This window comes from Oculina patagonica, chromosome 7 (assembly GCF_052425735.1).
Source record: "Oculina patagonica isolate OP01 chromosome 7, crgOcupat, whole genome shotgun sequence".
NCBI lineage: Eukaryota > Metazoa > Cnidaria > Anthozoa > Scleractinia > Oculinidae > Oculina > Oculina patagonica.
Genome location: NC_135764.1, coordinates 32,991,207 through 33,019,104, shown reverse-complemented (window position 1 = coordinate 33,019,104; position 27,898 = coordinate 32,991,207). Strand labels below are relative to the sequence as shown.

General features: G+C 37.5%; 2 protein-coding genes across 4 annotated transcripts; both read right to left on the bottom strand.

Moving 5' to 3' along the window:
• Positions 1-768: 768 nt before the first annotated feature.
• On the bottom strand, positions 769-6,569 carry LOC144661156 (uncharacterized). The gene is made up of 4 exons (XM_078521864.1): positions 6,401-6,569; positions 3,917-3,988; positions 3,357-3,455; positions 769-1,432 (listed from the first exon to the last, which is right to left on the bottom strand). Exons 1-4 carry the CDS (start codon positions 6,488-6,490, stop codon positions 1,319-1,321), a joined length of 375 nt encoding a protein of 124 aa, XP_078377990.1. The 5' UTR covers positions 6,491-6,569; the 3' UTR covers positions 769-1,318.
• Positions 6,570-8,233: 1,664 nt separating this feature from the next.
• On the bottom strand, positions 8,234-27,888 carry LOC144660318 (growth factor receptor-bound protein 14-like). 3 transcript variants are annotated; one of them, XM_078520922.1, is made up of 16 exons: positions 27,773-27,888; positions 26,343-26,575; positions 25,853-25,889; positions 24,541-25,082; positions 23,350-23,515; positions 22,638-22,759; positions 22,110-22,199; positions 21,170-21,310; positions 20,411-20,521; positions 19,645-19,740; positions 15,152-15,241; positions 11,547-11,693; positions 11,352-11,409; positions 10,169-10,259; positions 9,660-9,753; positions 8,234-9,228 (listed from the first exon to the last, which is right to left on the bottom strand). In XM_078520922.1, exons 2-16 carry the CDS (start codon positions 26,463-26,465, stop codon positions 9,082-9,084), a joined length of 2,055 nt encoding a protein of 684 aa, XP_078377048.1. In that variant the 5' UTR covers positions 26,466-26,575; positions 27,773-27,888; the 3' UTR covers positions 8,234-9,081. The 3 variants fall into 3 exon arrangements, with proteins under 3 accessions (XP_078377048.1, XP_078377050.1, XP_078377049.1); XM_078520924.1 differs by having other exon boundaries at positions 23,350-23,512; XM_078520923.1 differs by lacking the exon at positions 27,773-27,888 and adding an exon at positions 27,471-27,646.
• Positions 27,889-27,898: the final 10 nt, after the last annotated feature.

Below are 27,898 nucleotides of genomic sequence, written 5' to 3'. Positions count from 1 at the left end.
ATATCTAGTGGATAGTGCTGTCCAACGTTTGAACTATTGGGGCCTGCTGTGTGCTTGTGTAAAATCCATTTGATAGCAGTAAGTGCAGTGGATAGAGGACAAGCTGTGTCAACTTTTTTTTGCAGTTTTCAGTGATATGCGAACTCTTAAATTCTATCCTCATCCAACAGTTTACGCTTTTTGCTGCCGTCAATCATCTTAGCAGACCTGTCTGGAACAGAAGTTCACTTCAACCGGGTCAAAAGGTCACGTCCCCCAGTTGTAATTGGTAGATTTTGATCCATTTTGTTGTAATCTCATTCCCAGATCTCGCAGGTTGGCTAGCGGGTTGGCTTGTTGGTTTCTGTCTTTCATGGTTCGTTGGCTGTCACAATAATTATGATGAATGGCAGCGAAAAACGGAATTGTTAGTTGGATTTTATCATCCTATTGTAATTTTAATACTTGTAAGAGCATTGAGATTTTCATGTAATGCGCAAGAATTAAATTATTATTTTGAATTTCATAGTTTGCATTTCACTGAAAACTGCAGTAATCATCAGTTGGGCATTATCTTTTCATAAATTTCTCGTAGCCATTACTGTTAATAGTGATTACTTTGTACCACATTGGATTGACAACGTGCGTCTCCTGAATATACATTTCTACCAAAACCTCTCAATATCTGACCATGTATTAACTCAGTTTAAGCAAAAATTTACTTTGGTTTGCTCCCAAATAATGACAGTTAATTAAAAAGGAAGATTATCCATCAAGGCAAGCAGGGCATTAGTCAAGTAACTTTTATTCCTAAATATTCAAAAACCGGAAACTTAACAAGTGGTTGGCAATTTTATTGTCTAACATGTTTCTTGCTGTATTGACTGCAGATGTAATCAATATTACTCCCACAAGGTCAAAAAACATGGAGCCAATCTTACTATTGATAGCAAACAGTCAAGACAACTTGGTCCATGCTGTGCAAATGATTTGGTTACCAAGACAACCAACAACCAATCACACCACAAGGATTTCCATCATGCTATGTCATCAGCATGGCATTTCTTGTTTCAAGCACTTCCCTGGCTGGGGACTGAATGAGCATGCAAAAGATATGTCTGTTCTTTCAGCATATCAGGAATCGTTCCTGCCCAGGATGACTTTTGCAAGCACATATACATACACAAACCACGTTAAGCTACAGTAACTTTTAGTAATAGGCAAACAATTGATTTGCTGTCCTTAAAACTTTGCAGTCCTTGATTCTTCTTCAACGCATACATGGCTAAAATAATCACATCTGTCTCTCCGCAGTAAATACAAAGTTCGGCCTGTGCTGTTATCCGTGGTGCAGTGATAGCCTGAACATGTCATTTAAAACATAAAGTGATCCGTCAGGGTTAGGCATCAGGGTGAAACATTGACTGAAGCCATGAGGAGGGTCGTTGTCTGTCTGGATAAACAAAAAAAGAACAGATATCATAAGGTTAACTTATCAAATCAGTGTACATCTGACCTCTACAACTTACAGGGACAAAGCTAGCTTTTTGAGGGGATGCCCTGGGATATGCTCCCCTGAGGATTTGTTTTTAGATAAAGACCTTTAGAAAAGGCTTTTTCCTTCACTTTTTGGTGATGTGTATTTCTAAAGGCCAGTTTAAATGTTATGATTTTTCGGCCTGATTTGGCCCAGATTTGATAAGAAAATGAGTGCGCATTTTAAAATAGGCCCGATTTCTTAAAAATCTGTTGCAGTGTAACAGATTTTAGAAATCGGGCCGATTTCTATCCTTTCAATTTGAATAGGCAAAGAAAAGCCGGCCAAGGAATTGCAGCGTGTAAATTTGCTTGGAACAAATTGGGCCAACAAATCATAACTTGTAAACCAGCCTTGTAAAATTCATTAACTATTCATGAGGGTGCAAACCAATCCCAGCACTGTATTCAGATCACATGTACACAACTATAAACCCCAATACAAATCAAACAATAGAATTAACTTTTGATACAGACTCCTGCTCAGCTAATTGCGGGCCCAAGAGAGGCCCGCAACCCTAATCTTGACAGTGGCCAGCGGATTGCGTATGACGCGTGCGCGCCACGTTAATAGAAGACTAGCTGCAAAGCGGAAGTTGAAAATTTTGTTCTTCCACCAAGAACGATCAGAATGCGAAAAATGTGTCAATCAGAACAGTTTGTCGAAACACCGGAAGTTGAAAATCTGTTCATCAAGACGATAAGAATGCGAAAAATGTGTCAATGTCAACAGTTTGTCACATAAGATTGAGACTTATGTCACATGGAAGAAACATAACGATTTGCAGACGTTGTTCAGGCGTTGGTTTTGAGAAGATTTGCTGTGATTGTATCACAGATAAAGTAAAACCAGAGTCCAACAACAGTCATTTAATCTCGAAAAATTCCTTACAACACTGACAACATAGCGAGTTCACCGACAGAGGAAAATCACATGTTAATTGCACCGCGTGCTCATTAAATCATGCATTCCTCGCGTGACGCGTTACTTTTGTCCAGTGATTTGTCAATTATCAATCCGTAATCTTCCACCATGAACGGTTAATGCAAAAGGATCCAAAAATGCATCGTTCAAACACTGGGAAGTTGAGAATTTTTTTCCTCCACAAAGAACGATTAGAATCCGAAAACAAAAGTTTGTCGAGGCCCGCACTTTCTAACCTGTGGTTACCACTAGTTAGTATTCATTAACTTTTGATACAGATCTCTACTGATTCGCATAACAAAACTTTGCATTCAATTTATTGTTTTCATTTCACAAGTAGAATAAAGTATTCGCGTCCGATCTGTATGGGCGTTTACAATGGCGAGCCGATGTATGGCCGTTTACAATGGCTCGCCTATCGGCTCGCCATTGTAAACGCCCATACAGATCTCCCGCTCATATTTTATCTACTACTTAACACTTCATAACAGAGAATGGGCCAATTTTCACTAATTGCAAAAGGATAGTTATGAGATTTATAATGCAAAGATACTTTTGTTAACAATAATTATTGCTTTCTTTAAGGTTTTTCTATTGCACATTTTGAAAATATTAGTGGGGTGGGTTAAAAATTTGACGGCCCAGGCCTATAGGCCAGGCTAGCTGTGCCTCCAACTTAAAAGTGTCATTTATTTGAAACCAGTTTAAATCCTTTTTGATGACATTTATACATCTAAATAAATTTCACTCTTGATCAATGCAAAAGCAACATGACTGAACAACTTAAAACATTTAAGAAGCATGTGACCCCTGTGCAAACAAGCCCACTGAAATTATTAAGGGGGTCCCTAATTCCCCCCTTCCCCCCCAGCTATGGCCCTGCTTTATCCCAGGAAATTTGAACTTCATTCTATACCTTCAGTTGGCCAACTACAAATACAATCACTCCACTTCCTACAGTTGGCTGGCAGTCTGTTGTGGTTATTATGTGGGCAACATTTGTAAATGGTAATCCCTGAGAAGAAGTAAAACAGTAAATTAATAAGAATAAATTAGTAATAATAATTATAATTATAACAATAATCATTATTATCATAGTAATAATACTAATACTAATAATCATAATCACAAAGTAGAATGGCAACTCAAGGATAAACAAGGGTACACTATCAAGTTGAATTTCTAAGAAAAAGAAAATTCTGAGTCCCAAGTGGGCATTGAGCCCATGACCTTCTAGAATACTGGTTAGATGCACATTGTAACTACTAAGTAATGGAAGAGACATGGCAGACACTTCCATTATATAAACACTCAGCTCAAACCCTTCCAGTGTCTGTATAAAAGAGGTTTCACTGTAACTTGAGTGTGAACATCACATCTCTATTTTGTCATAAAAAACCTCACATTATTTCAATCTAACCAGTGTTATTAACATTAATTTTTAAACAATACAATCACTGAAATGTTGAAACTTACTACAAGTTTCTGTGTTATTGCTTCAGTTCCTTGGAGTTGTTGCCCTTCGAATGTCAACATGGACTGCGCAGTCTTCAAGAACAACATAAACTACATTAGAATATACCAAAACAGTGGATAGCGTTTTTGGCACGCGCTGATTGACTACTTAAACTCGGAATATCCTTTGCTATTCACCTCTGAGCAACTCGCTCGAGATAATTGTAATTTTGAAGGAAAAGAACTGGTCAAAAGTCATTCTTTCGGGCTATTTTATCTCACTGTTGCAGCTCGGCAAATATCCACCATTAGCCACCTCCACTTCAGTGAATAGTTGTTAAAAAACCAAAAAAAAAAAAAAAAAAAAAAAAAAATATTAACCACATTAACAAAGAAAAATATTTTTTCTTATTTAATTGAAATTGATACATTACTGCCAAAAATTTTGGACGTTAAAATTTTTTATGTTTTATTTCAGATGTCTAATTTTCAACACTTTTTATCTCATTTCTGACAAAAATTTCAAACACTTTGCTGAAAAATAGCTTAAGTAAATTTACGCCTACAAAACATGAATTAGACTGAAACAACATCTGTGAAAATGATTATCATAGTTTTACTGCACCCACAAGATTTTACAGATACATTGACGCAAAAAACACAATCTAATACTATCCAACCCATTACATATCTCAAGCTGTGTCTCAACTAGAGTTCACTCCATTAATGAAACTAAAAGATAATGATCGTTTACAAGATCTTCAAAAGGATCATCTGGTTCTAGGTACTTAGTTACAGCTCCCACTATTTCTGCCATCTTAAAACCCTTCCTTGTCACACCAGGTCTGTTTGTGAAATTTAAACAGTTGTACTGCACAGTAAATATTTCAGACGCTTAAAAATTTTGGAAGGTTTTATTTTAGGACACCTTTCTTTTGTCGCAAATAAAAATAGTCTGAATTTTTTTTTCAAGTAATGTAGTACCCTCCAAATACAACAAACAATGAACAAGATAATGTAAACTCAAAGCAGATACATGTAATCAGCGCAGAGACTGGGAAAATTCCTGTGACCAAGTCGCAACCGCTTTTGTTTTTGCATCTGAGGGTTTTTTAGAGAAAAAAAAAAAAAAAATTTTAAAACAACCAACAAAAAAAAACCCCAATCAATATGTTTACAAGTCAGAACTTACGTGACTGTGTCTTGGAAAATTTAATGTGTTTGATTTAAAATGCAAATTGATGTCCGACCAATTTTCTAATATGTCTGTTCAAAATAAAAGTTTGGAAGGACACATGTCCTTTTAAGTAAGAAAAATTATTTCCAGCACTGGTCCTACTAAGACACCATCTTAATCGGACAAAACAAAATTTTGGTCGGACGTTACCAAAAACAACAGTTGAATATTCATTGTTGCTGTAAAATGATTTACACACAAAAGATCTCAAAAAATTTTGTCCAGACATCATGTCTGACCACACTTGGAGTATTGTCAGACATGAATCTTTTAAATTTTTAAAAAAAAAAAAAAAAAAAAAAAAAATGAGCAATTTTAGTCGGCCAATGTTCAATGACTGACTGTTATTTGCAGCCTTGGATACCCCTCCCATGGAAGTTTTTGGGTTGGAATCAATCCACCCCTCTGGAAATCTCAATTAAGCCTCATACTTCCCTTTACAAATTTTTGGCTTTTGAGACCCCCTACTCCTCGGAATTCCAATGACCTTCCATGGGGTGGGTATGGATATTTTCTGGAACTGCACATTGCAAAAAACCAAACCTAATCATTGTATTGTTGTACATTAACGTTGTTTTAAGAAATGTACTGTTGCATGAGACACAATACAGACATGTCAACTTTACTTTGGCATGTAACAAGATACCCAGGCTCCATGTATGAGCTCTTGGAAATTATGCACTGGGGGCATACTACACAAATCTGTCAGCAGACTGATTATTCCAACCCCATCTTAGCCATAATAATTTGTGGAAAGAACGAATCAACATAGCTTTAATCAAGTTATACATCATGTTTGATAAATCTGTGCATACTTAGTCCTGTTGCGAACTTAAAAGTGCTTTGGCAAAGCACTTTTAAGTCAACATTAAACTGTGCTAAATGACCAATAGATCGGAGAGGGAATCACTCAAGCAAGCACAGTGTTATCAGCTGGTTAGAAGTGCTTAAAAATCTGAAAGTTTCTATGTGAAGTAGATTGTCTAGCCGAGTTTACGAAAGCTTATCATGTTACCTAGTTTATACTGATCAAGACCTAAGTTGTCTCAGGTTTAGAATTAACTGTCGAAAAGAAAACCATCTTGCAACTACCTTGGCAGCTATGGCAGCTTTTAAATATGAAAAGGTTATTCTTCGTTATATAAAGCGAGGAAAAACACAAAGTTTTAACATGAGAGAGCCACTAAATGCGCAAAATGTAAGATTCCAAGCTCACTGTAACCGCAAGCTCAGTTGAGCTAACTTATAAACAACAGAAAGATACTTACATAAAACTTCGCCAGTTCTGCTCGGTTGGAGTCGAAAAGCGGGTAGTAAGTCTTCACAAACGTTTCTCCTATCGCGATAAAATTAGCCATTTTTGCTGTTTGAATGATAACAAACCGCTTCGAAAAAGCGCTTGTATTCCAAAACTCCACATGCACACCCCGAAACGAATGACGCATACCCAGTCTCTCGCGGCCGATCCTTGCCGACTCCATGTCCAGAAAATTAGAAATGGAAAAAAAAAATGAAAAACAAAAGGCGGGAAAAGCAGAAGTTGGCGAGCAATTTTTAGGCGACTTTCTCGCTTTCTAGCAACTTTTGTTGAGAGTTTTTTCTTTTACCAACTTCCATATTTGAAAGCAACGTTTTTTTTAAAAAAAATGACCAATTTTACTTAATTAGTAGTAAAGTTTTATTTTGAGTTGAAAGCACGATGTGCATGTGCACGTAAAACATCACATAAAGATATCTGACTACCTTACCTTACCTGATTGTGTGAATCATGGGGAAGCCCTCTTCTCATCCGCAGTTACGCAGAGCTCAAGGATCCTTCACCCGGGGGGGGGGGGTACTTGGGTAAATTTTTGTTGGGTATGTGCCGCTGGCCTCTCAGAACCCCTACCCCATTATAGTCATATTCTATGGCCAATTATAGACCCCATCTTAGTCACTTTTGGGTAAATTTACGACCCCAACTTAGTCACTTTCTGGGAGCCGTTTGTCAAATATTGAACAACAGCAATAAATACGGTAACATTTTTTTCGGCGAATATTTCCGTTCATAAATCACAACTTGCCAGATTTTCGTACTCTCAAAATCCCGGAAAAGTGTGACCCCATTCTAGTCACCCTATAAAAAATGCTTGAAATGGCGACCCCATTATAGTCAGTCCAGTCGTGAAAATGCGACCCCATCCAGCGGCACATCCCCATTAGCCCATTTATAGGAAGTGCCCCCCCCCCCCCCGGGATCCTTCAGTAAAACGGAATAATACGGAGCCCCAGATGTTGCCCCTGATAAGATAAGAGACTCCTCTCCCCAGTCCCTCCTCTGGCAATTTTTCCAAATAAACCGTGGCCGTGGTTCAAAGAAGCCGATTAAAGATGATCGTGGGTTCAATTTCTCTTGTAGTGTTTTTATTGCCTTTGTTTCGTGGAGTTTAAGTTAGGTCGACCTCAAAACTGAAGGACAAAAAAATATAAACAGAAAGACTCACCCGGCCCATAGGGACGGCCTCACCCACTTATGTAGAATTCAGTACTAGTAAACTAATGAAATGCCGCAATCTGTTTGGTTTAGCTATCGTCGATATCGTTAGTGTCTAGGTAATTGATCTGCTTTCCCCTGTCAAATCACTCAACTTCGTCAATAATGATCAATTATAGTGCATAAAAATAAAATGTGTGGTATTGGATTTTGTGATTTCTCCAATGACAGTGTAATACGTTGCTACTCCTCCTTAATCCCGAGGAGAGAGATGAGGCGGAAATGGTGGAAATGAAAACGGAGGAAATTTGCGCTTCAAGTTGGCACTACACTAGTAAAATAATATTTTGTTATATTTTATTTCATTGTATATTCTTCGTTATAAGTTTTTTCACTTCAAATAGTGGATATAACCTTTAGTTACAAATTCATATTTCCATAATATAGCTTTACCTAAGTACTGGAATTCCGTTAATTTACAAGATTTATACAGTCACTTTTAGTTCACTTGTGTGTATTGTGATAATAAAAACTATTTACAACCCTCCTTTCATTACGATTAGAAGGCTAAATGTCTTAAAACTGTCGTCAACTTACTTAAAGTTCCACGCGCTTTATCATATAATAATTTTTGTACAGTTTTTGAAAATCTATCTGAAAAATGCATGTTGAGTTCCCATTGCTTGGCTAATCAAAAATCACATGTGTGAAATACAGAGATGTGCGCGAGTGGCCCACGTGGTTTATCATAATGATTTTTTAATTATTTTCTTGTACAGTTTTTGAAAATCTTTCTGACAAATTTATGTTGGTTCCCATTGCTTAGCTAATCAAAAATCATGTGTGTGAAATACAGAGATGTGTGCGAGTGGTCCGGGGCGAGTGCAGTGTTTTTTCGTCCTTTGTTTGGCTGAGAAGTTCGGAAAACCAATAAAAAGCTTTCAAAAAGTTGAAGGTGCGGTTGTTGTTGATTTGATTGGCTGAGAAGTTTGGGAAACCAACAAAAAAATGTCAAAAAGTTGCAAGTGCGGTTGTTGGTGATTTGATCGGCTGAGACGTTTGGAAAAGCAACAAGGAGTGTACGCGCAGTTGTTTTTTTTTTTCTTTTCTTTGATTGGCTAAGTTGTTAAAATAACAACGATGTCCAAAAGTTGTCAAAATCATAAAAAAAACTTAAGCGAGTGACGCTGTAAGTTTAAACTATAATTTCATTTAGATTTTTATGAACAGATTTGAAAATCCCTTTTCTTCAAAGTTCCTTCACGTCACAAATAACATTTGATGTCGTGCCAATCAAGTAAAATATACAGCAAGGATTAAAATGTGCTATTCTGAGATCATCTCAGCGGTTCGGAGGTCCCTTGCTTTTGGAAGGAGTGTAGTCTGCAACGTATCCTCTCCAGAAACCGTCCCTGACATGTTCCTTTAATTCACCGGCAGAAGACACAAGGTTGTGTCTTTATTGTGGTCAAAGGTTTATCCTGTTTTAGGGCACGGTGTTCTTAAGGCAAGAGACACTCCATTTAATGGTTTCTGTTGGTAAAAGTGAATGAGCTGATGCAAGGTTTCAAATGCTGGTCCTTTCCCGAGACTAAAGAACAATTTGGTACCTTCACCAATGTCCTGAAATAAGAAGAACAAAACACTTGGTTTAGTATGCAATTTAGACTACGAACAGACTGATGTCTAACTTCTTAGTCCGCCGAGAATGAAGCGATACAAAGGGCGAGAGGAAAAATTGCGAAACGGGTGACGAAACGTACCGACGTGTTAATAACGCGCCTTTTTTTAGCGCATCTCGCTCCCAAGTTTCCCGCATGCGCTTTTTATCACTTCACGCTCGATTGACCACGAAAAAAGAGTGGCTTTTCGTAGTATGTAGAAGACTTTTCAGTTCTTATTTCCAGTGCGCAATTCTCTCGCATATACTTATTCGTTTGAGGATCAAAGCGAACAGAGCTTGTAGTCTAAAAAACATTGATCGCGAATTGACAAACTCACCGTTGCTGTACATTTTATGTTCTGATTATTTATTTACAGCTAACACCACATACCTGAACTAGTTGGCAGTGGTAAACTTTTCTGTTCATGCAAAATGTCAGCACAAACACACCAGCTACACTGCTACTTTCACGAACAAGGAACAATCTGCAAATTAAATAGGTCAAGTTTTATAAGGTAACGAGACCGTTACAATCGAGTTATACATAGCTTGGGGCTGGTACCTAACTTTCGGCTTGTCATTCTTCGGACAGTCAGTGTTTTTTGAAGGTAGTAAAATTCTGTCCTGACAAACTTGTTTAAATAATCAGATTGCATTGGTGGAAACGTTCTGTAGACGTTTTATGCTTAAAACATGACATATTTATACTGGGGTTATTGTGGTAAACGTGTATAGCGTGTAACAATATAGGAGAAGGTTTCATTTCAGAAAGAACAATTGCTTTCAGGGATGTGTTATTTTCAGGGTCCCATCTTCAGGATCTCCCAGAGTCGTACCCAGATGAACTCTTTAAGCAGCTGTTTAAATTAAGTAACAATTACGTCAAATACGCGTCCTTACCCGTCCTTTACTCCCGCAGCCATAAGTAACTCGAGCGAGCGTTCCCTTGTAATCCTTCCGTGGTACCAAGGCTCATTCACAAACTGGTGCCCTGCAGGGAACAGATTACACAAGTTCTGCATTAGTTATACTTAACACTAATTCTCTTGTGGTCTTAAACTGGCTAGGTCACCTTACCTTACGTGACTGTTTAGCAAAAAACTGGCGTTGAAAGGACAAGGTCACGTGGTTCTAGGTGTCACGCTATTGTAGGTTTTGCTATATATTTTCAAGGGGTTAGGTCACGCTATCTTAGGTGATTTTGTGACATACAAACTGGTCTTAGCTTGAACGGTCCAAGTCACGCTAATATTTTTGATTCTGTGACCAACAAACGGGTCTAATGGGTACTAGGTCACGACATTTTTGGTGATTTTGTGACACACAAACTGGTCTTCAACGGACTACGTCACGCTATTGTAGCTGATTCTGTAACCAAGAAACTGGACTAATAGGAGCCAGGTGACGCCACTTTTGGCGGTTTTGTGACATAGAAACTGGTGATTCTGTGACACACAAAATGGTCTTCACGGAACCACGTTACGGTATTGTTGGTAGTTCTGTGACCAAGTCACGCTACAGTAAAAACCCGCGTATAAGAACAAGTGGATTAAGAACACCCAGGCCTGATTTTAGGAAATAAAGTACCATTTATATAAGAACACATTAAGCCTGAAAAATAAAAGTTGTTCTTATATGAAAAGATATCAAAGATCAAACTACTTTTCATTGCACACATAAAGTTCCACCCGAATTACAGTACAGTTTGCCTTGAATCATTTTATTAAAATAAAATAAATTGAGTGCATATATTATTTCATCTATTGGTAGCCTAGTATGTTCCTTATTTTAAGAAACTTTTTTTAAGAACACTTAAAAAATTACAGGCTGATTTTGCAGATTATAACCCTTTATATAAGAACAAATCAGCCTGAACCGCAAAATAGGTGTTCTTGTACGCGGGTTTTTACTGTATTGTTACAAATAAAGTAACCATAAAATTGAATTAAATCTCCATTGCTTTTTTGAATTTCGAGAAGAGCGATTTAGTAAATAAGAAAGAGCCACAAATTTACTTCTAATTCCTGATGGAAACTGAAAGGCATTATGGGTAAACAAAATAAGTAATTTTCTTTCCACATACCTGGGATCCCTGTGTCTGTTGGAATGAAGTGCTGAGATGAAGTGCGACGACTAAGTTTCTGTGTAATAAAAAAATGAAACGTGAGAACCTTGCCTCAGATCGTTCCGTGACTCTACCCGTTCTATCCTTCTTCTTCGAAAATTTCTAAATTCTTGAAAAACCCTGTCCTAGGCAGAGATGAATGCTGACACTTACCACTTTATTCCTTGTGTTGGTCAGTTGCTGAATTTCTTTCATATCCGTGATGACTTTTCCTCTTTCACCACTAAAATCCATTGCTACTTGGCCTTCCCTCGTCATTATTTGAATCTCTCCTTCCTCCCGGCTGTCGCTTATAACATTCTACAAGTTAAGAAACAAAAGTACAGTGACAAAGATTACAGTACTGTCATTTTGTTTTTCAAGGTGTCCAGTGCCTTGGAAGGCAACACACTGTGTATTCTCACACAACGGATACACTCGTCAAGGTGTCATGTAAACGACAGCGATGTGACGCCATTCAAGTGGGACAAAATGTATACTAGCTTTAAAAAAAAAAACACCAAACATAACTAAATACATTATATATGCCTCACTCAATTGTCATCACCCATTTGCCACAAATGCCACCACAGAGCTGCGGTGGATGTTGATAGGGGAAATTAGTTTCCATGAATTACGATGGGTAATTATTCCTCTACATGAAACACGATTTATACCGTAACAGCGGTGAACAAAAAACGAAAGCGAGTCTATGTTAATAAAAGCCGCTGTTTTGTGAACCCGTCTGTTATTATTACTTTTCTTAGTTGGTATTTTCCGTGCGTGATTCGTGACAATATCAAGATAGCGATCGCTCGAAAATGAACACACACAAAATTTATAGGAACGATGAAATCGGCAGGTGAGACTTACTCACGAGGAACAATAAACTGATTTTACAACAACTAAAATTAATTGTAAGTATTATTGGAAATTGAATCAAAAAGAACAAGTACATTTTTAAAAAGGGAAATCACTAATTAACCTCAAATAATTACCTTGAATGGCATAATGATCTTGTACCGCACAAAAGAACCTTTTCACTGGAAGTCACTTTTCATTCCATCCACATTGTTATAAGAAGGATTTAATTCCTTATCACCCGTTTTTCCGTCAGCTATTTTGTTCACTGTCACGAGATTTATCGAACTGCTATGCACATCAAGGCCTTGTGTTAATATTTGTTCATTGCTAGTCGACTGAGTTAATGACAGTTTCCTTATGTCTAACGGTTAGACTATATATCCACGTAAACAGACAGGCAATATTAACGGAAATACTTCACACATTCTGTCACGATCGTTTTCGTAAACAAGCGCTTATGACATGAAAAGTCTGGCTGTATGTTTCTCACAACACAGAAGCAATATAGCTTGGCCGGTTTCTGATGTCTTAAATACCTCTGAGTAGAAAGTCTGGCAATAAAATGTATTTTATTTCTTAACTTAGCTAAAGCATCATCATCTAAAACAAATTGCAAATTGGTAAGTATTATCGCCGAAGCGCAAGGATTCGCGTAAAATATAATTAACGAGATACTTGAATTCTGTTCTACTATAAATAAAGTAAAACCCTTTATATCTTAATTCTATATATAAACTGAAAAGCAATTTACTTAAGGTACATTCCAATTTGCAACAAGATATTTTTGCAGAATTTCAAAGATCTTCCACGACAAATGTGATCCTATCGTTGGGAAGTTTGTCCCGGGTTATATTGAAATTCTTTTTACATCTTCGCCACGGTTTAGTTATCCTCAATCGTAATGGCATCCTAACACTTGTCGAAATCAAAGTATCACCGTTGGGTCTATGTCTGTGTTAAAAATCCTGATAAACTCTATGCACTCACTAGTATAATATGTTCAACATGCTTCGATAACTAACCGATGTATACAGCAAAAATAAGTTAAAAAAACATTCGTCGGAAATGTTCTAGTTTCGGAGGGTTTAAAAGATGGGAGTGACGTCACAAATCGATTACATACTAGTTATGCAACGCTTTCGAGTGGTATACTATGGAATTCCACGAGTCACTTGTATTTTCTCGGTATACACACGAGCCTTTAGGCGAGTGTGTATACGAAGAAAATACAAGTGACAAGTGGGATATTCCATATTATTATTCAACCAAGCGCGCGCTGCCCATATATGGTCAAAATGTTGTTGATATCTGTCATCCGTACATAACAGATATCCTGCGATATATGTAGGATGCGAAAATTCTTCCGAAATCTTGTAAAGCGCTGCATAATTACAGTTTATCTTTCTGCAAAACGTGTTTCGTTGACAATTTGTTGAATAATAAAACAATTATCCTGCTCAATCTTGCGGAATATCGTCTGATTTTAGCCAACTCGGCCTGCGGCCTCGTCGGCTAAGTATCAGGCGAATTCCCGATTCGCAGGATAATTGTTAAGTATACCACGAGAAAGTGTTGTGTAACTATTTTATACCATGCCATAGAAAATACGCTCACTTAATTTCATCGAGAATAAGATCGCAGCGCACGATGGGAAGGTTGGGTTGAATACCGTCGAATATACAACGGTTTTCCTGTATTCTGATTGGCTGTATTTTCTATGGCATGGTGTAAAAGCTGATATCAAACTACCGTAAAATTTCGTCAATAACCCTGGGCTGATATTTTTTTCAAAAAGGCTTGCATCCGGTTGTTCAAATGAAGATTAATGTTAATCTTGGATTAAAAGTCGATTAAAGCTTTTATTTCTGTTGTATAAAAGTGTTACCGAAGTCAAAACTGAGGAACAAAAAAGATATTAACAGAAAATCTCACAGAAAAGTTACAAAATTGAAATAAAAACTAACGCTCGCTAATCCTGGATTAGCTCAATCGTGCTTTCAACAATCGGGCCTTGGTGTGTGTGTGTGTGTGTGTGTGTGTGTGTGTGTGGAGGAAGGGATAGGAAAGGGATTGGGGCTTAGTACCAGTCGTTGGGACCTTTATTTGGAAGGACTGTGGGGTCTGAAAATTACAGTAGTAAAAACTGTCCTATTATGATGATATAAAACACAAAACAAGTAATAAACTGGTGAACTGAACCTCGCAAGTCTCTGAGTTTACTGTAACGACGTAAATTCTACATGCTTGGAAGGGGGGGGGGGGAGGGGGGAGTATAAAATCAAAAAAATCATTTCTCAACCCTAAATTTCTCGAACCTGCTGATAACTCGAACCAGGTTTCCTTTTCTCAGCTGAACATTCACCCTCGATTTCACGAGCCAACTTTCGTTTCCCTTGGAGGTTTGAGAAATCAGAATTCCACGAAAATCTAAATATAATCTATAATCTGCATCAATCTAAATATAAGTCCATGGGTTTTTACACCGGGGAGATGGCTTATTGGTGGAAGGATTTTTGCGTCCAAAATATAGGGGGGGGGGGGGATTATCGGAAGTTTACTATATTTCTGTAGCTCTAAGAACAGACACTGTATGTCAATCGATATTCACGGGCATTAGCTAGTAACTTTTGTAAATCTATTAGCACATACATGTAACACTGATAAAACTGTCAACTGAAAGTGACCCATGGCCGCATAAGTATACAATCTTGCTGACTAGTGAACCTGGTTTTATTCTGAGATGAGGCAATGAGTAAAACGCTCTATGTATTCAGTAGAAATTTGAAACAACTGCCGAATTCAGTTCGCTTACGATGAATTTAAGTCATGCCTTGTTCTCAAGGGGAAAGCTTTAACCTTTTTGAATGTAAACGTCGCACAACAAAAGCAAAGCGAGGAATCATAAGTGAGCTTACCTGACTATCCGAAGTTTGTTCGCGATACTTCGTTAGCTTCGCAAACTTTCGGATCATGTCGTCGTAATTCTGCCGGAGTTGCGGACCGAACTGAAAAGAAAACGACAAGAAAATAACTTGACACCACTGTTACACTTCAGTAACCTGAACACAATGATCTCAATTTATACAATCGTCCTAAAGGTTTTCATTCAATTCATTTGCATGTCAGCAGTGGTTGATCAGACCACCCATTTGCCTTAGTTTTCACAAATTATAATATTTGGCTCGGTGGCAGAAAATCTTTAACCGTTGGAAGAACACCAGATTCATAAATTTCAGAGTTAAGATTAAAGGGTTAGGGTTACACTAGTTAAGTTAAAGACATCTTGCGTATCCGGTATGCTAGACATGGCAACAGCTATTATGTCTGTAGGGTATGCGAGCTTTGCCAAACGATTTGTTAAACTCTGTTGGTGTCCAAGAAATTACTCTCAAATTAGGAAATTCCACTACTAAATTAACTGGCTTCCTTTCCGTTCAAAACAAAAATAAAAATTTCGAATAAAATTGAGGGGGTCCAATGATTCTTTTAGGGTATAAATTAGCGCAAACATCATACGCCCACACTCGTTGCTAACCGTTATCTAATCTGGTTGTCGGTGTTTTCAGCTCAGCTGTGCTTCACTGATTACAAGAACACTTAAGAATAAACATCGAGTAAGTTCATCACAGTTGGTCGTATAAATCTACAACTGTGAAAATTAAAAGTATGTCATGTTCAATTGTTTCTCTGCAAGACAACAACTTCACATTTTGTCCCTAGCCAAATTGGAGACATTATTTGGGTAATTCAAAGAAATTTTAGCTGTCCCTCATAACGTGATCCCAGAAACATATGCTCACAAACAAACGGCGATCTTGAAATCTGTTTTGGCTTAATCCCATATTGATATACTACAAGAACACGTTTCTTGTAATTTTTGCTCTGCAATCATCGAAACTATTTGCACGTTAATTGTCGCCGAAAAATAATTTTTTAGGGAAGTCAGTTTTCACTATGGCATATCACGACATCGTTGCTTGTGGCCAAACCTTCCAAACACACCCGCTTACTAGCATTTTGTCTGGTTTAGGGGGTTTTGAGATCAAGTACCGGTACATTGACGATGGTTTCACGTTTGTGTCTGTTTTGTACTTTGCGGACCGCCAATTATTTCAAGAACCCTGCGAATTTTAATGGATAACATTAGCTAAATAGATAAAACGTTAGCACAGTTGCGGGCCTTTGTTTACCATAAGAGCCACAATGAATTACAAAACGTGTATGAACAGGGAATTATGGCCGCTCCTGGTATGAAACATGCACGGACTGAAAAATTGGAGTCGTGTTATTCTTAATGCTCCCTAGAAAGCTTCAACTGTTAAGTACAGTGTATATATACAGTAAACATTCAGTGGATTAATTAACTTTAGGTAACATCTGGCGAAAAGAAGACAGAATTGCAAATGGTAACAAAAAAATAATTCAAGCTGTACTTCTATGTACCCTTTGCCGAAGATTCTTTGAACTGCTACCGACTTCTGCCGCACTTGCACACATCCTTACAAGAGATATACACGAAACAGCTACGCAGAGACATACCACGGTAAGCCGATTGTATAAGGATTAGCTTGGTACATTTTCCTTATAAGACCTCTGTATAGCACAGGAAGTCGATAACTTAAGACGTAGATGACGTCACGTGCTTTTACTGGAAGGAAGTCAAGAGAGGTCAAGTTATAACGTTAGCTTGGGTTTGTTCTCATTTCCGTGGCTCCACTAGATCTGGTTTTCTTGAAATTTTGCCCAGCACGTCAGGTAAACAACCGTTTGGTCACGTCTAAACTTTTTCTGTTATTTTAACGAGTATGTAAACCCTTCACAAACACAATGAGGCCAAAAACTATGTTTCACGAAAGTCGCAGGCCTGACCGCAAGTGTCACGGTGTTTTGTTCTTGGGAAATAACTTTTCTCTCACAATTCCTCTTTCGTCAGTGCTACCCAGGAACATAAAGCCTAAAACGGGTTGTGGTGAACAAAATGCTAGAAAGCAGTATATTGTAGAGGTCAGAAACCACAGTAACTGAGGCATAAAAACGTCGTTTAGAATTCTCCAAAACTCCCATTTTGTTGCAAAACTACCACTTCCCACATTTAAAAATACATATCTCCCTTTTTTTCTTATTTAAGTTTAGTCCCTTTAATAAGAAGGAAACAGTTACCCAGCCTTGCCAAGTCCTTCACACTTGATTGATGAGGAAAAGATTAACTTTTGCGCCGTCATGCAGACCAATTTAGATTGGTTACCTAATGCTTAATAAGGCGATTTACCCGTTAAAAATAATCCGGCCACGCCAAATTTCGTTTCCTCTCGTTTAAGAGCTGAGTAGCTAAGTAGCTAAGTAGGGCAATGTTTGTGACTGCTATACTTATATAACTAGTAAGAAGTCAAACAACTTGTCAAATAAAACTGAATAAATCGTTTCAGTTTGGTAAGAAATATAAAAAACTATCACTTTTCGTCAGCCGGTTTGCTGACTTCAACAGATAAAGATGTGTGATAAAATCAAGCGTTAAAAAATTGAATATGACGGCAATTCGCATATATAAATTAGAAAATTAAAAATATATGTATAAAAAAAATGCTCGTAAGAAGGTTGAAAGTGCTAAAATTAATGCTTGCTTAAAAGAATGTTGTATTGTCTCGGAAGAGGGCATGAATTGTTGTTGGCCTCAACCGTTTTCGCCGTGTACAAAGATTTAATAACGTGTTTTTCTGGTGCGATTGTTTACTCTGTCAATTATCACAGAAAGGCCAAAAAGGGGCATGGATAGCTGGCATGGATGGGCAAAATTCGAGAAGATTAAAACGGTTTGCGTTCGGTAAACGTCGCCCTGACTTTTTCAAGTTTATCTCAATTTGTTTGAAAGGGTCATTCACAATGCTCGAAAATATCCTTGTTTGTTGTGTAGCCGTGATTTTACCAATAAATGACTTTTGCTCTGCCACTTTGAAGTTTACAGCTCTTAATTAACGAAAATAAATAGAATTACCTGAAATATTTGGAGTATATATATAAATATCATGATGTGCAGAAGCTTACTAATGACTTGAATGCCATGTCTTTTGTGGAATGTTACTTCTACAAGACGAAGTGAGCTACACAGAAACAAAGAAAAACTTCGAGGAATATAGACAAATCTTCTTTATAGGCTGTCATAAACTTGACTCAAAGGCAGATTATATCGACAAAATAACGCCTGCCCTTAAGTAAAAGAATTTAAAACGACCTTGGCCGCTCCAAATTGACAATTTCCTCGTCACTCAAGAGTTGAGTAGCTACTGAAGTAGGTTGCTGATTCATGTCTGTCTTCTCTAATTAAGAGATCCGAGCTAAAAATGTCAATAAAATATTTATCCAATTTTTAGCTGCAGTTACCTATGCAACAAGCATATTACCAGCTAATCAGTCTAAACTCCAATTTTTCGATCCCCCAAAAGTGGCCGTTATGCTATTCGTAATCGGTTTCCAGCTTGATCCTGTACTTATAATAATCCACACTGCTCTACAATATTTCTTTTTCGTGTTTTTATCAATTTAACTACTATTCATTTAGGTTTGTAACAGAATCGCCTAAAACAGCCCTAGTGCTCAGAGTGTTATAGCAGCTTTTGAAAAATCACTCGTTGATTGAGATGTTTGGTATTCGGTGAAAAATGTCTGAGTTAAAAAGATTTATCAACGGAAAAAGAACTGAGAATCCTCAATAGCATGAATTTCTCCCGTCACTACTTCCCTATCGTTGCTCGTTTCAGCAGCAAAATATCAGTTCGATATCAATGTAATACTCCTTCACAAAAATTAGGCAAAACGTCAACATAACCGAACTTCAAGACACGCAGAGTCTGGAATCTAATTCTAGGTAGACTGCGAACAACCTAGAATCTGGACCAATATTCACAGCTGATCCGCCTTCCACTGTTCTTTAGAAATCCGCAATTCCACTCAACTTAGCACAAAAAAAAATCCGCAATGCGCTTTTTAAGGGCAAATCCGTCGATCCTCGAACTTCTGGAGTAGGCCGGGGGGGGGGGGGGGGGCAGCAACCCATCAGGTGGGAGTAGCAATGCTCCTAGTCGCTTCTAGCCTGCGATCAGGCGGTTTTTTTCCCTTGCAAAGATGATCTCAGGTTAAGTCGCTTCATGCTACAGAAACCGGAAAGTTAAGAACCTGCACCAATTAGCCATCTGACTTCTACGATCCTTAGGATCAAAATGCTTACTGACCTTGGACCGTGATTTTTTAGAAGGAATGATTCTAAGAACTCATTCTGTTCCCCTGTCGTGTTCTTTAAATAGCTGGTCGACGATTTTGCCAAAATTAATGTCAAAAACCCATCACAAAAGTTCAGACTGTAGTAACAAGACCTAAACATTACTTGTGTGGCTTGGTGTGTTGCTTACTTTACCTTGGCAATCCTGACAGCCATAATCCAGCTCACTAAAGATTTCTCATCGTCTGTACAAATACACTTGAGTTCCTTGAGCTCTCGCGCTCTGTAAGGCTGACAGAAATGTGAAAGTAAGGCTGTGTTCACACTTGGTGCCAGTTAGGGCACGGTGTCGGAGTACGATTTTCGCTGGGCATTAGTGTGAACATGTTATTTTTTCAAGTACCCACTTGGGTACTTTGGTTTTCTGTGTCTGAACACGACGCTAACATTTAGCAATGCACTGACGGTACGATAGTCAGAACAGATAATTCAACATTTTACTATTCAATTCTCTGGGGTGTAAATGAGTTTGGTAGAAAGAAACTTATTTTTCAGGTCTTTAACATTTTATTTTTCCTATAAGACCTTGACAAACCTCGTGCCAAGTTTACAGACAAATGGCAAATGTGAAGAAAATCGAAAAAAAGTGATTGCGCAAGCTTTCTCAGCAAAATTATTTCTCGAACTAGACCAGTAAATTTTTTGTCAGGAAACAAAAGTCTCCAAACTGAAAGCAGAAGTCAAATTTAACCAGAATTTCATGATGAAAGGTAAAAGCTTTCTGTACAACCGAGATTGTACTTCACGACACTATTGTGCCTCATTCAAATGGTCAAAGAAACGTTTATTTTGGCCTATGAAAGTCCCAATAACGATTGATAATGTGTACACTGTCCGTTACAAGCACATGGTCTTCTAAATAATAAACTCTGAAAAAATAATTAAAATACCACTCACGTACCACGATACAGAAGCAGAATTCTGTCGGCGATTTGTGAGACTTTTTAGGGTTAAGAATGTTGTAGAGGTTTGCTCCATCAAATTGCACATAACATTCCAAATCTTTAGAAGCCTAAAACAGAAATATTGGAGACATTTGCACTTTGCAGACAAAAATTTAAAGGTGAAAAATAAATATAAGAATAGCATACAAGTCATCAAGTGCAGAGAAGATAAGTCTCTAATAAAAAGTGATGTGCATGGTTATCAAACGAACATGTTTTATCATTATAAAGGACAGGGGAGGGCAGAGATTTCGGCTAAAAGTGGCCTGTGAAAAGGATTAGATAAAGATTCGTGCTCTGCCAGTCTACATGTCCATATGCTCTTAGATTTTTCTTAGAATGCGAAAAAATCAAGTCTTAAGAGGACGATCTGTCGTGCTCCGAAAATTTTAGGGCTACATATTTTGATTTGACAGAATCAGTAAATAGAATAGGCTCTCCTAAAAAGGAGGGCAGAAATTTTGGCTCAAATTGGTCTGAAAAAAAAAGGGGCCAGAATGATAAAGGTTTAAACTCGGCCAGTCTTCATGTCCATACACTACAGATTTTTCTTAAAGGAGGAACAGTTATCCGCCTGAGAGTTTTGGATTGAAGATGTTGGCGTGAGGGGGGCGGGGGTCAGGGGAAGAGGAGGGCCGGGGGGATTATCCTATTCTTATTAACAGTACTGAGCAGATTATAGTGGTATCACCTAGATGATTGTGATACCTTCCTACCTTTGATTTTCCTTTACTGGAGGAATACAACCCTGATCCTCTCAAGAAAATAAATTTCTTGCTCCAGGACTTCTTTCCAAAATCCTTACAATGTAAAGTGCCTTCTATTTCAGGAACTCTGGTACACGTGCTAAACAATTTCTGCAGGGATAGAAAAAGATGAATGAGACGAACACTAGGAATTGTGCTCCAAAGAACACGCTTTCAAAAAGGCTCTCCCGCTTTGCCCTTCTTTCGTAAAGCTGTCCACTGCATGATCACTTCGGACAGGTATTTTAACAGGTCTCATTTAACAGCTCACTCTTACAGGTAACTAGAATTGCACACCCAGACGAAACATGTTTTCACGGATGACGTCTTTTAGGTCTAGGCTGGCTCCATTCGCACTGTTAAGACTATTTATGGCAAATATCTAGTGACCTATGACTGACCTTTGGAATGTCAATCTGTAAAAAAGCCACCTACCAGATAACTTCACTTCGAGTTCTTTCATTTGACTACAAAATGTTGATGATTGAATTCACAACTTGTGATTCATTCATTTGATGTTATGATCTTGCCCGGGGGGGGGGGGGGGGAGACTCCCATATGAAAGGAACGGGGATGCTCGTCGTCTCGCTTAGGGTGTAAATTTCGGACGTTGGATCTCATTTAGGGTGTTTGGGGGGAAATGGCAATATTGTTAGCCTTCAGGGTCTCGTTTAGGGTTACACACGATAAAAAATTACAAATACAAGTTCTTTTTTCAGAATTTTGGTATCTTTTAGGGGTCTAAAAAAGCTTGAGTCACGCCCAGATTGGTCTCTTTTAGGGGTTCATTTCAAAATTTCCGACGAGCATCCCCATCCATTAAATATGGGAGTCCCCCCCCCCCCGGGTGATCTTGTAAAAGTCAGTTATTATAATTCTGCACATTCTAAAGTTTAATAGTAAACACTACCTGCTGTAAAATAGTCTTGGCCCTCTGTGCTTTCTCTGTGACTGCCTTGTCTGAATGTTCAGAGTCCAACAAATGAGAAGGAAAATAGTTCTGCAAATAATAAAACAATCAAAATTACAAATAGTTAAAAAGTAAAAGGGGCACAGACCCTTAACAGACAAACCCAGGTCAAGCAATGCAATCCTCTTAACATCACGACATGATGTTCATTACATCTGGCTTTATGGCATCTTTACTGACATCTGCCAGGCACATTAGTAATTGTCAGGTTTCCCAAAATTGAGAAGGTCACTGGCATTTTTCTTCTTATTTCTTCCCACACTGCTCACTTTGTGTGCTGACCCTGGTCACTGGAGGTTAACCATGTGTGGCTACTTGGTCTGTGGAACTCACCCCTCACATTTCAACTCCTTGACCAAGCAGGACGACTGCTTCACTAAAAGAGTTAAGTTGTTACTTATATTCATTATCATTTGTTACATTGATAATACATGCAAATATTGATATTAACAAGTAATGGTAACTTACAGATGTATGTGAGAAGAAGTGATATTTTTTGGAGTCTTTTCTAAACAACAACTTGTTGTTAGAACCAGGTGCCCATGTATTCAATATAGCCATGACATTTTCGTGATCCTCTAGATTACGTTCTTGAGAAAAGGAAAAAAAACAAACAGGAATTCATACATGAAGAGTACAATGCAAGGTAATCAAAGGCAATAAAATATAATAGCAAAATACCGGTACTGCAGCAGCTGTGTCAAAAATGGATTTATAATTTACAACTGGTGGTACACACAAAGATCTTGATGTTATTGTAGGCTCGCAATTTAAATTGCCTGGAGAGTGGGACAGGGACCTTCTTTATTTAGCACTAACTTGACACTTGTTTTACTTTTTAGGGATTAATATTCTTGGCGGGAAAATGAACCAGCTGGCAACAACCAAAATATATAAATAAAATTATATTAAAAGACAGTCTGGTCAACTGAAGATTAGACTTGGCATTTTATTACTAACTAGTTTTGTACCGCACAACTTGTACGGCACTCATCAGATAAAATTGCTGAATGTATTATTAATAATTATATATAAATATAATTATATATGTAAATTAATTTATATTATAAATCCCAGTACCATTCCTGAAGCAGTGCTTTTCAAAGTTTCTGACGAGCATCCCCATCACTTTCATATCCGTATTTCCCCCACCCCACCCTGGTAAGACTGATGTACTTACCTAGCCCTAAGTCAGTCAGATGTTCTGTTAACACCCAGTGTGGGTCGGCATCAACTTTGTTTAACAGTGCTAACTTGTGGCAAGCCTCCCTGGCCTTCATGTTGGAGGAAACTGTTAATCCAACAGGATTGTTATCCTCATTAAAGACCGTCACTGTCACTTGCTGCTAAAAGGTGAAACAACACACCATGTGACGAATAAGCCAGTGATTAAAAAGACAGTGTTCAGGAAGTTTTCAACACTAAAATTTACTGTTAGTAGAGACAAAAAGCTTCAGTCTGTTAATTCTTTCAATCCCCAATTAATCTCTGATAACCAGTTTCTTTTTAAATTTCATTGATAGTACATCAAAAGCACCATACATTATAATTCTAGTAAGTAAGTAAGTACCGGTAAGTACTTTATTTAGACACATATCACCAGTGAGCCTGGGGCTCGTTTCAATGTGAACGTGTATGCTAAAATTAAAACATAAAATTTAAATAATTTATGTAATCTATTCAGTAAAAATTTAAAAACTAGACAATAACAATTTAAATATTTAAACTAATTGATACAAAGATTACAGAAACAGTTGACCTCCGTAGTCAGGTTAGCAGTAAATTTTTAAAAATTTTAAGAGAGGACACTCCTCGTAAATTTTCAGGCAGGTTGTTTCATAAACGTGAAGTAATGTAGCGATAAGAGTTATGTACTAAATACTTTGATTTAAAGGTAGGCTGATTGAGCTTACAATAGCCTCTTAAGTCATAATTGCTGGAACGCAATGAGAACAATTCCATGATGTAGTTTGGCCCCATAATAAATAAAGATTGATTTTAAGTTACTTTGTAACTCTTTTATTTACAATATATTTTTCTTAGATTACTTATCTATGATACCTCCAGACACTTCCTGAAAGTAGACACTTTAAGTAGTCAATTGGTCCCACTCAGGTGTGAGATACAGTAGAATCCCAATTTCTTGAAGCCTCAGCTTCTTGGAACTCCCAATTTCCTAAGCCAATTTTCATTTCCCTTAGGTAGAATTTCTCTGTGATTTTACCCCTGACTTCTCAAACCTCCCAGTTTCAAATCTTGGAATTATAGGTGAAGTCTGGTGTCTGCTTATGGAAGGTTCTACTGTATTTAGGGTTACATTTAAAGAACACAAATCATCATATTTTTTGATCAGTTGAACTTGATTATCTACCTGTGTAGCACATTTTTCTTGTCTTATCTGTTGACAGCTGCTTGGAATGCCATTTGTACCAGCACCTGGTTTCGCGTAGCCATGACTGGATTTCTGTAAACCCAGGCCACTGTGTGTGACATAATGATTAGGCTCTGCCTTGCTATGAGAAGCTGAAGCATGTGCAGTATTCTTCTGAGCTGCAGCAGTTGATGGTCCATCGCTGACCTTTTTAAAACTTCCCTGCAGGTCCACGCTAAGGGCAACCTCCTTGAAAGCTCCTTTATGACCACTCCTGCTTGGTGGAATGGAATTGTCATGATGTTGTGCCCTTAAGGAAGCAGAGTTCATATTTTGTGATTGTAGGAAGAGAGGGTGAAATGAGGTCATTGGTTTGGCACCACCCACCGCACCCTCAGTACAAAGTGAATCACATGGCTTGTGACTGAAGTGGCCAGGTGGTGATTTACGTACTGGTGAATTTTCACGAGGAATGAGGTACTGATGATCATCATCCTCAAACTCATCTGTGTCAGCTAGCAGAGCTTCCAAATGTACATCAGCTGTATTAAAACAAAGATAAGTAATGAGATAAACCTTGGATACATTCCAGCCTCTGTGCATCAGAAGATACCACACAGCTGACTAAACACAAAATTTATCATTATTTGTAAAATTCATTAACTATTCATGGGGGTGCAAACCAATCCCAGCACTGTATTCAGATCACATGTACACAACTATAAACCCCAATACAAATCAAACAATAGAATTAACTTTTGATACAGACTCCTGCTCAGCTAATTAGTATTCATTAACTTTTGATACAGATCTCTACTGATTCGCATAACAAAACATTGCATTCAATTTATTGTTTTCATTTCACAAGTAGAATAAAATATTCACGTCCGATCTGTATGGGTGTTTACAATGGCTCATTGTAAACACCCATACAGATCTCCCGCTCATATTTTATCTACTACATAAACTGCAGTGGTATAGCAAGTGGTAGCAAATCGATAAAAATGGTATCACACATGTGTTAATAAAAATGATATTCACACGTCATGTGTGATATCAATTTTGACCACTCACCTCGCAGAGTTTGCAAATTTTCGGAAACGTTCAGAAAATTTTCGGAAGCATTCGTACGACCTTAGGACAACATTTTGAAAATCTTCGGAAATCTTCGGAATATTGTCAAAAACCTCGTTTTTAGTAGGTTTATTTAATAAACAAAATAATACATGGTTGCTTGGAGAAGATTCATTCGACAACGATAAATTTCATATCTCTGCGCAACTATGTATTTTCCTCCATATAATATACTTACAATTATGTTGATTGCTTTCCACTTCATTGACAATGGCCTACAATTAAAAGAAAATAATTTATATTTATCACATTAAAATATTAAAGGCAAAGAAGTATGAAACATTTGTCTGAAATTATTTAATTCATACTGCTACAGTATGTATACGGTTATGTACAGTGACGTATCTGGGGTCTAAAAAAAATGTGAACTAAACTAGTAGGCTTATTCAACCTAAACGATTTAATAATTATAATAATTTCTTAAAGAAAGGCTTATAATTACCACTAATGGTTCACTGGCTGCTTTTTGCCTGAGGATATTTTGAAAAGTCGACATCCAGAGGCCACATGCGTAACCCCCCAATAACTACAATTTTTAAAACATGGATTTTGTGTGATATTTTTCTCTAAAAGGTAAAGTGCAACCATATGACTTGCAACAAAAGGCCCAGGTTTTGACTAATAGTTTCAACTAAGGGATCTCACTGCTTTGCAATATTATCACTGACCTTCTCATCTTGAACTTCTGGAACACAAGCATCTAACTCTCCAATCAAGCTTCCTAAACTTTCCAGGACTTGGCTGATATCTGTTGGATCACTACTGTTGTAGTTTCCTTGAGCTGATGCCATTGTCAGATGTTCCAGGGAATCTTCAGTTGATGTAACAGCATTATGATAAGAAATTTTTTACAGGAATCAGTTGGCTGTAAATTCTCTTTTGTTATTTATAATCACATGATCTGTAAAATATGCAAAAGACAGAAAACAACAGAATATTAGATGTCATACTATGTTTGCAGAGCAAACTGCTGTATTTGTTGTCATATCATCACTGTCTTGAAACCTTGTCAACACCTGACCTCTGCTGTTTAATAAAACCTGTATTTAGTAAACTTTTCTTTTTCTTTATTTGTACAAAAATACAACTTGGTAATCTGGTTTTATTAAAAAATTAGCAATGTATCAAGGTGTAAAATGGCTGAAAACCAGTAGCAAAAAAAGGGCTTTGTTATGAATAAATAGGTTTGTGAGAAGGCAAGGCAGGGAAAAAAGAGGGTAGAAATGCCTTCAATTCATCCACACGTGAAATCTTGAAGGATCTTTAATGTAAAGATCTTCAAGATCTTCAAAGACCTGTCAAAGGTCCTTACTAAAATCTTTGCAAAGATCCTCAATGATGTTCCTTGATCCGCAATAATCCTCAATAGGTCCTCAAATTAAAACATGTTATTATATTATCTTTATTTAATGATAAAATATTCTAAGAACACTTCTCTCCATCAATATCAACCCTTGCATACAAAATTTGAGTATTATATTTTACATGTAACAACAACAACACAATCCAATAACATCAATAACCAAGCCACCTTGCGAGTTAATTACAAACTTTCGTTTGTTTCAACTATTTGATACAAATTAACTCATATCCATGGTCAGAAAGATGCTAATCAAACTACAAAGAAACCGCGGCGCAAGTAAAAACACAATCTGAGCGGCACGTATTTATACTTTACTTGTAGATGAGAATGATACAAATGCAGCAGTCAAAATGAAAGCGGTTTACACAGCCGTGTACCTCAATATCATTAACCGATCGCAAATTTGGCGTGTGCAGCTGCATTCGATTCTCACCTGAGATGATTTACTGATGTGGAAAAGTAGCAGCACGACCGCGTATAAACACATCTACTTTTTGCATGAATACTTTTAAAAGTGGGTTGGCCTAATTTCCGCAGGAACCTAACCTCGACACTCTTATGGTTAATGTTTAAGACACTTAGTTATTACAGTAAATAAATAATCTAGCTGAATTATTATTACTCGGCGTTCTGAAGAACTGCAGACATCACATCCGCGCGTGTGATCGCCATTTACTGAAAGGCGTCCACGATTTGCACTGCGTTATGAATTATATTTTCAGTGTGATTGCATACCTTCAAAATCCAGTTTATTTCCTTGACAAAAGAAAGCTGTTGATGAAAAAACACCCTCTCAAATTCAACTTTCTTTTTCTGACAAACTGACAAATATTTATTTTTCTTTGGTTAATTAGCCCGCGA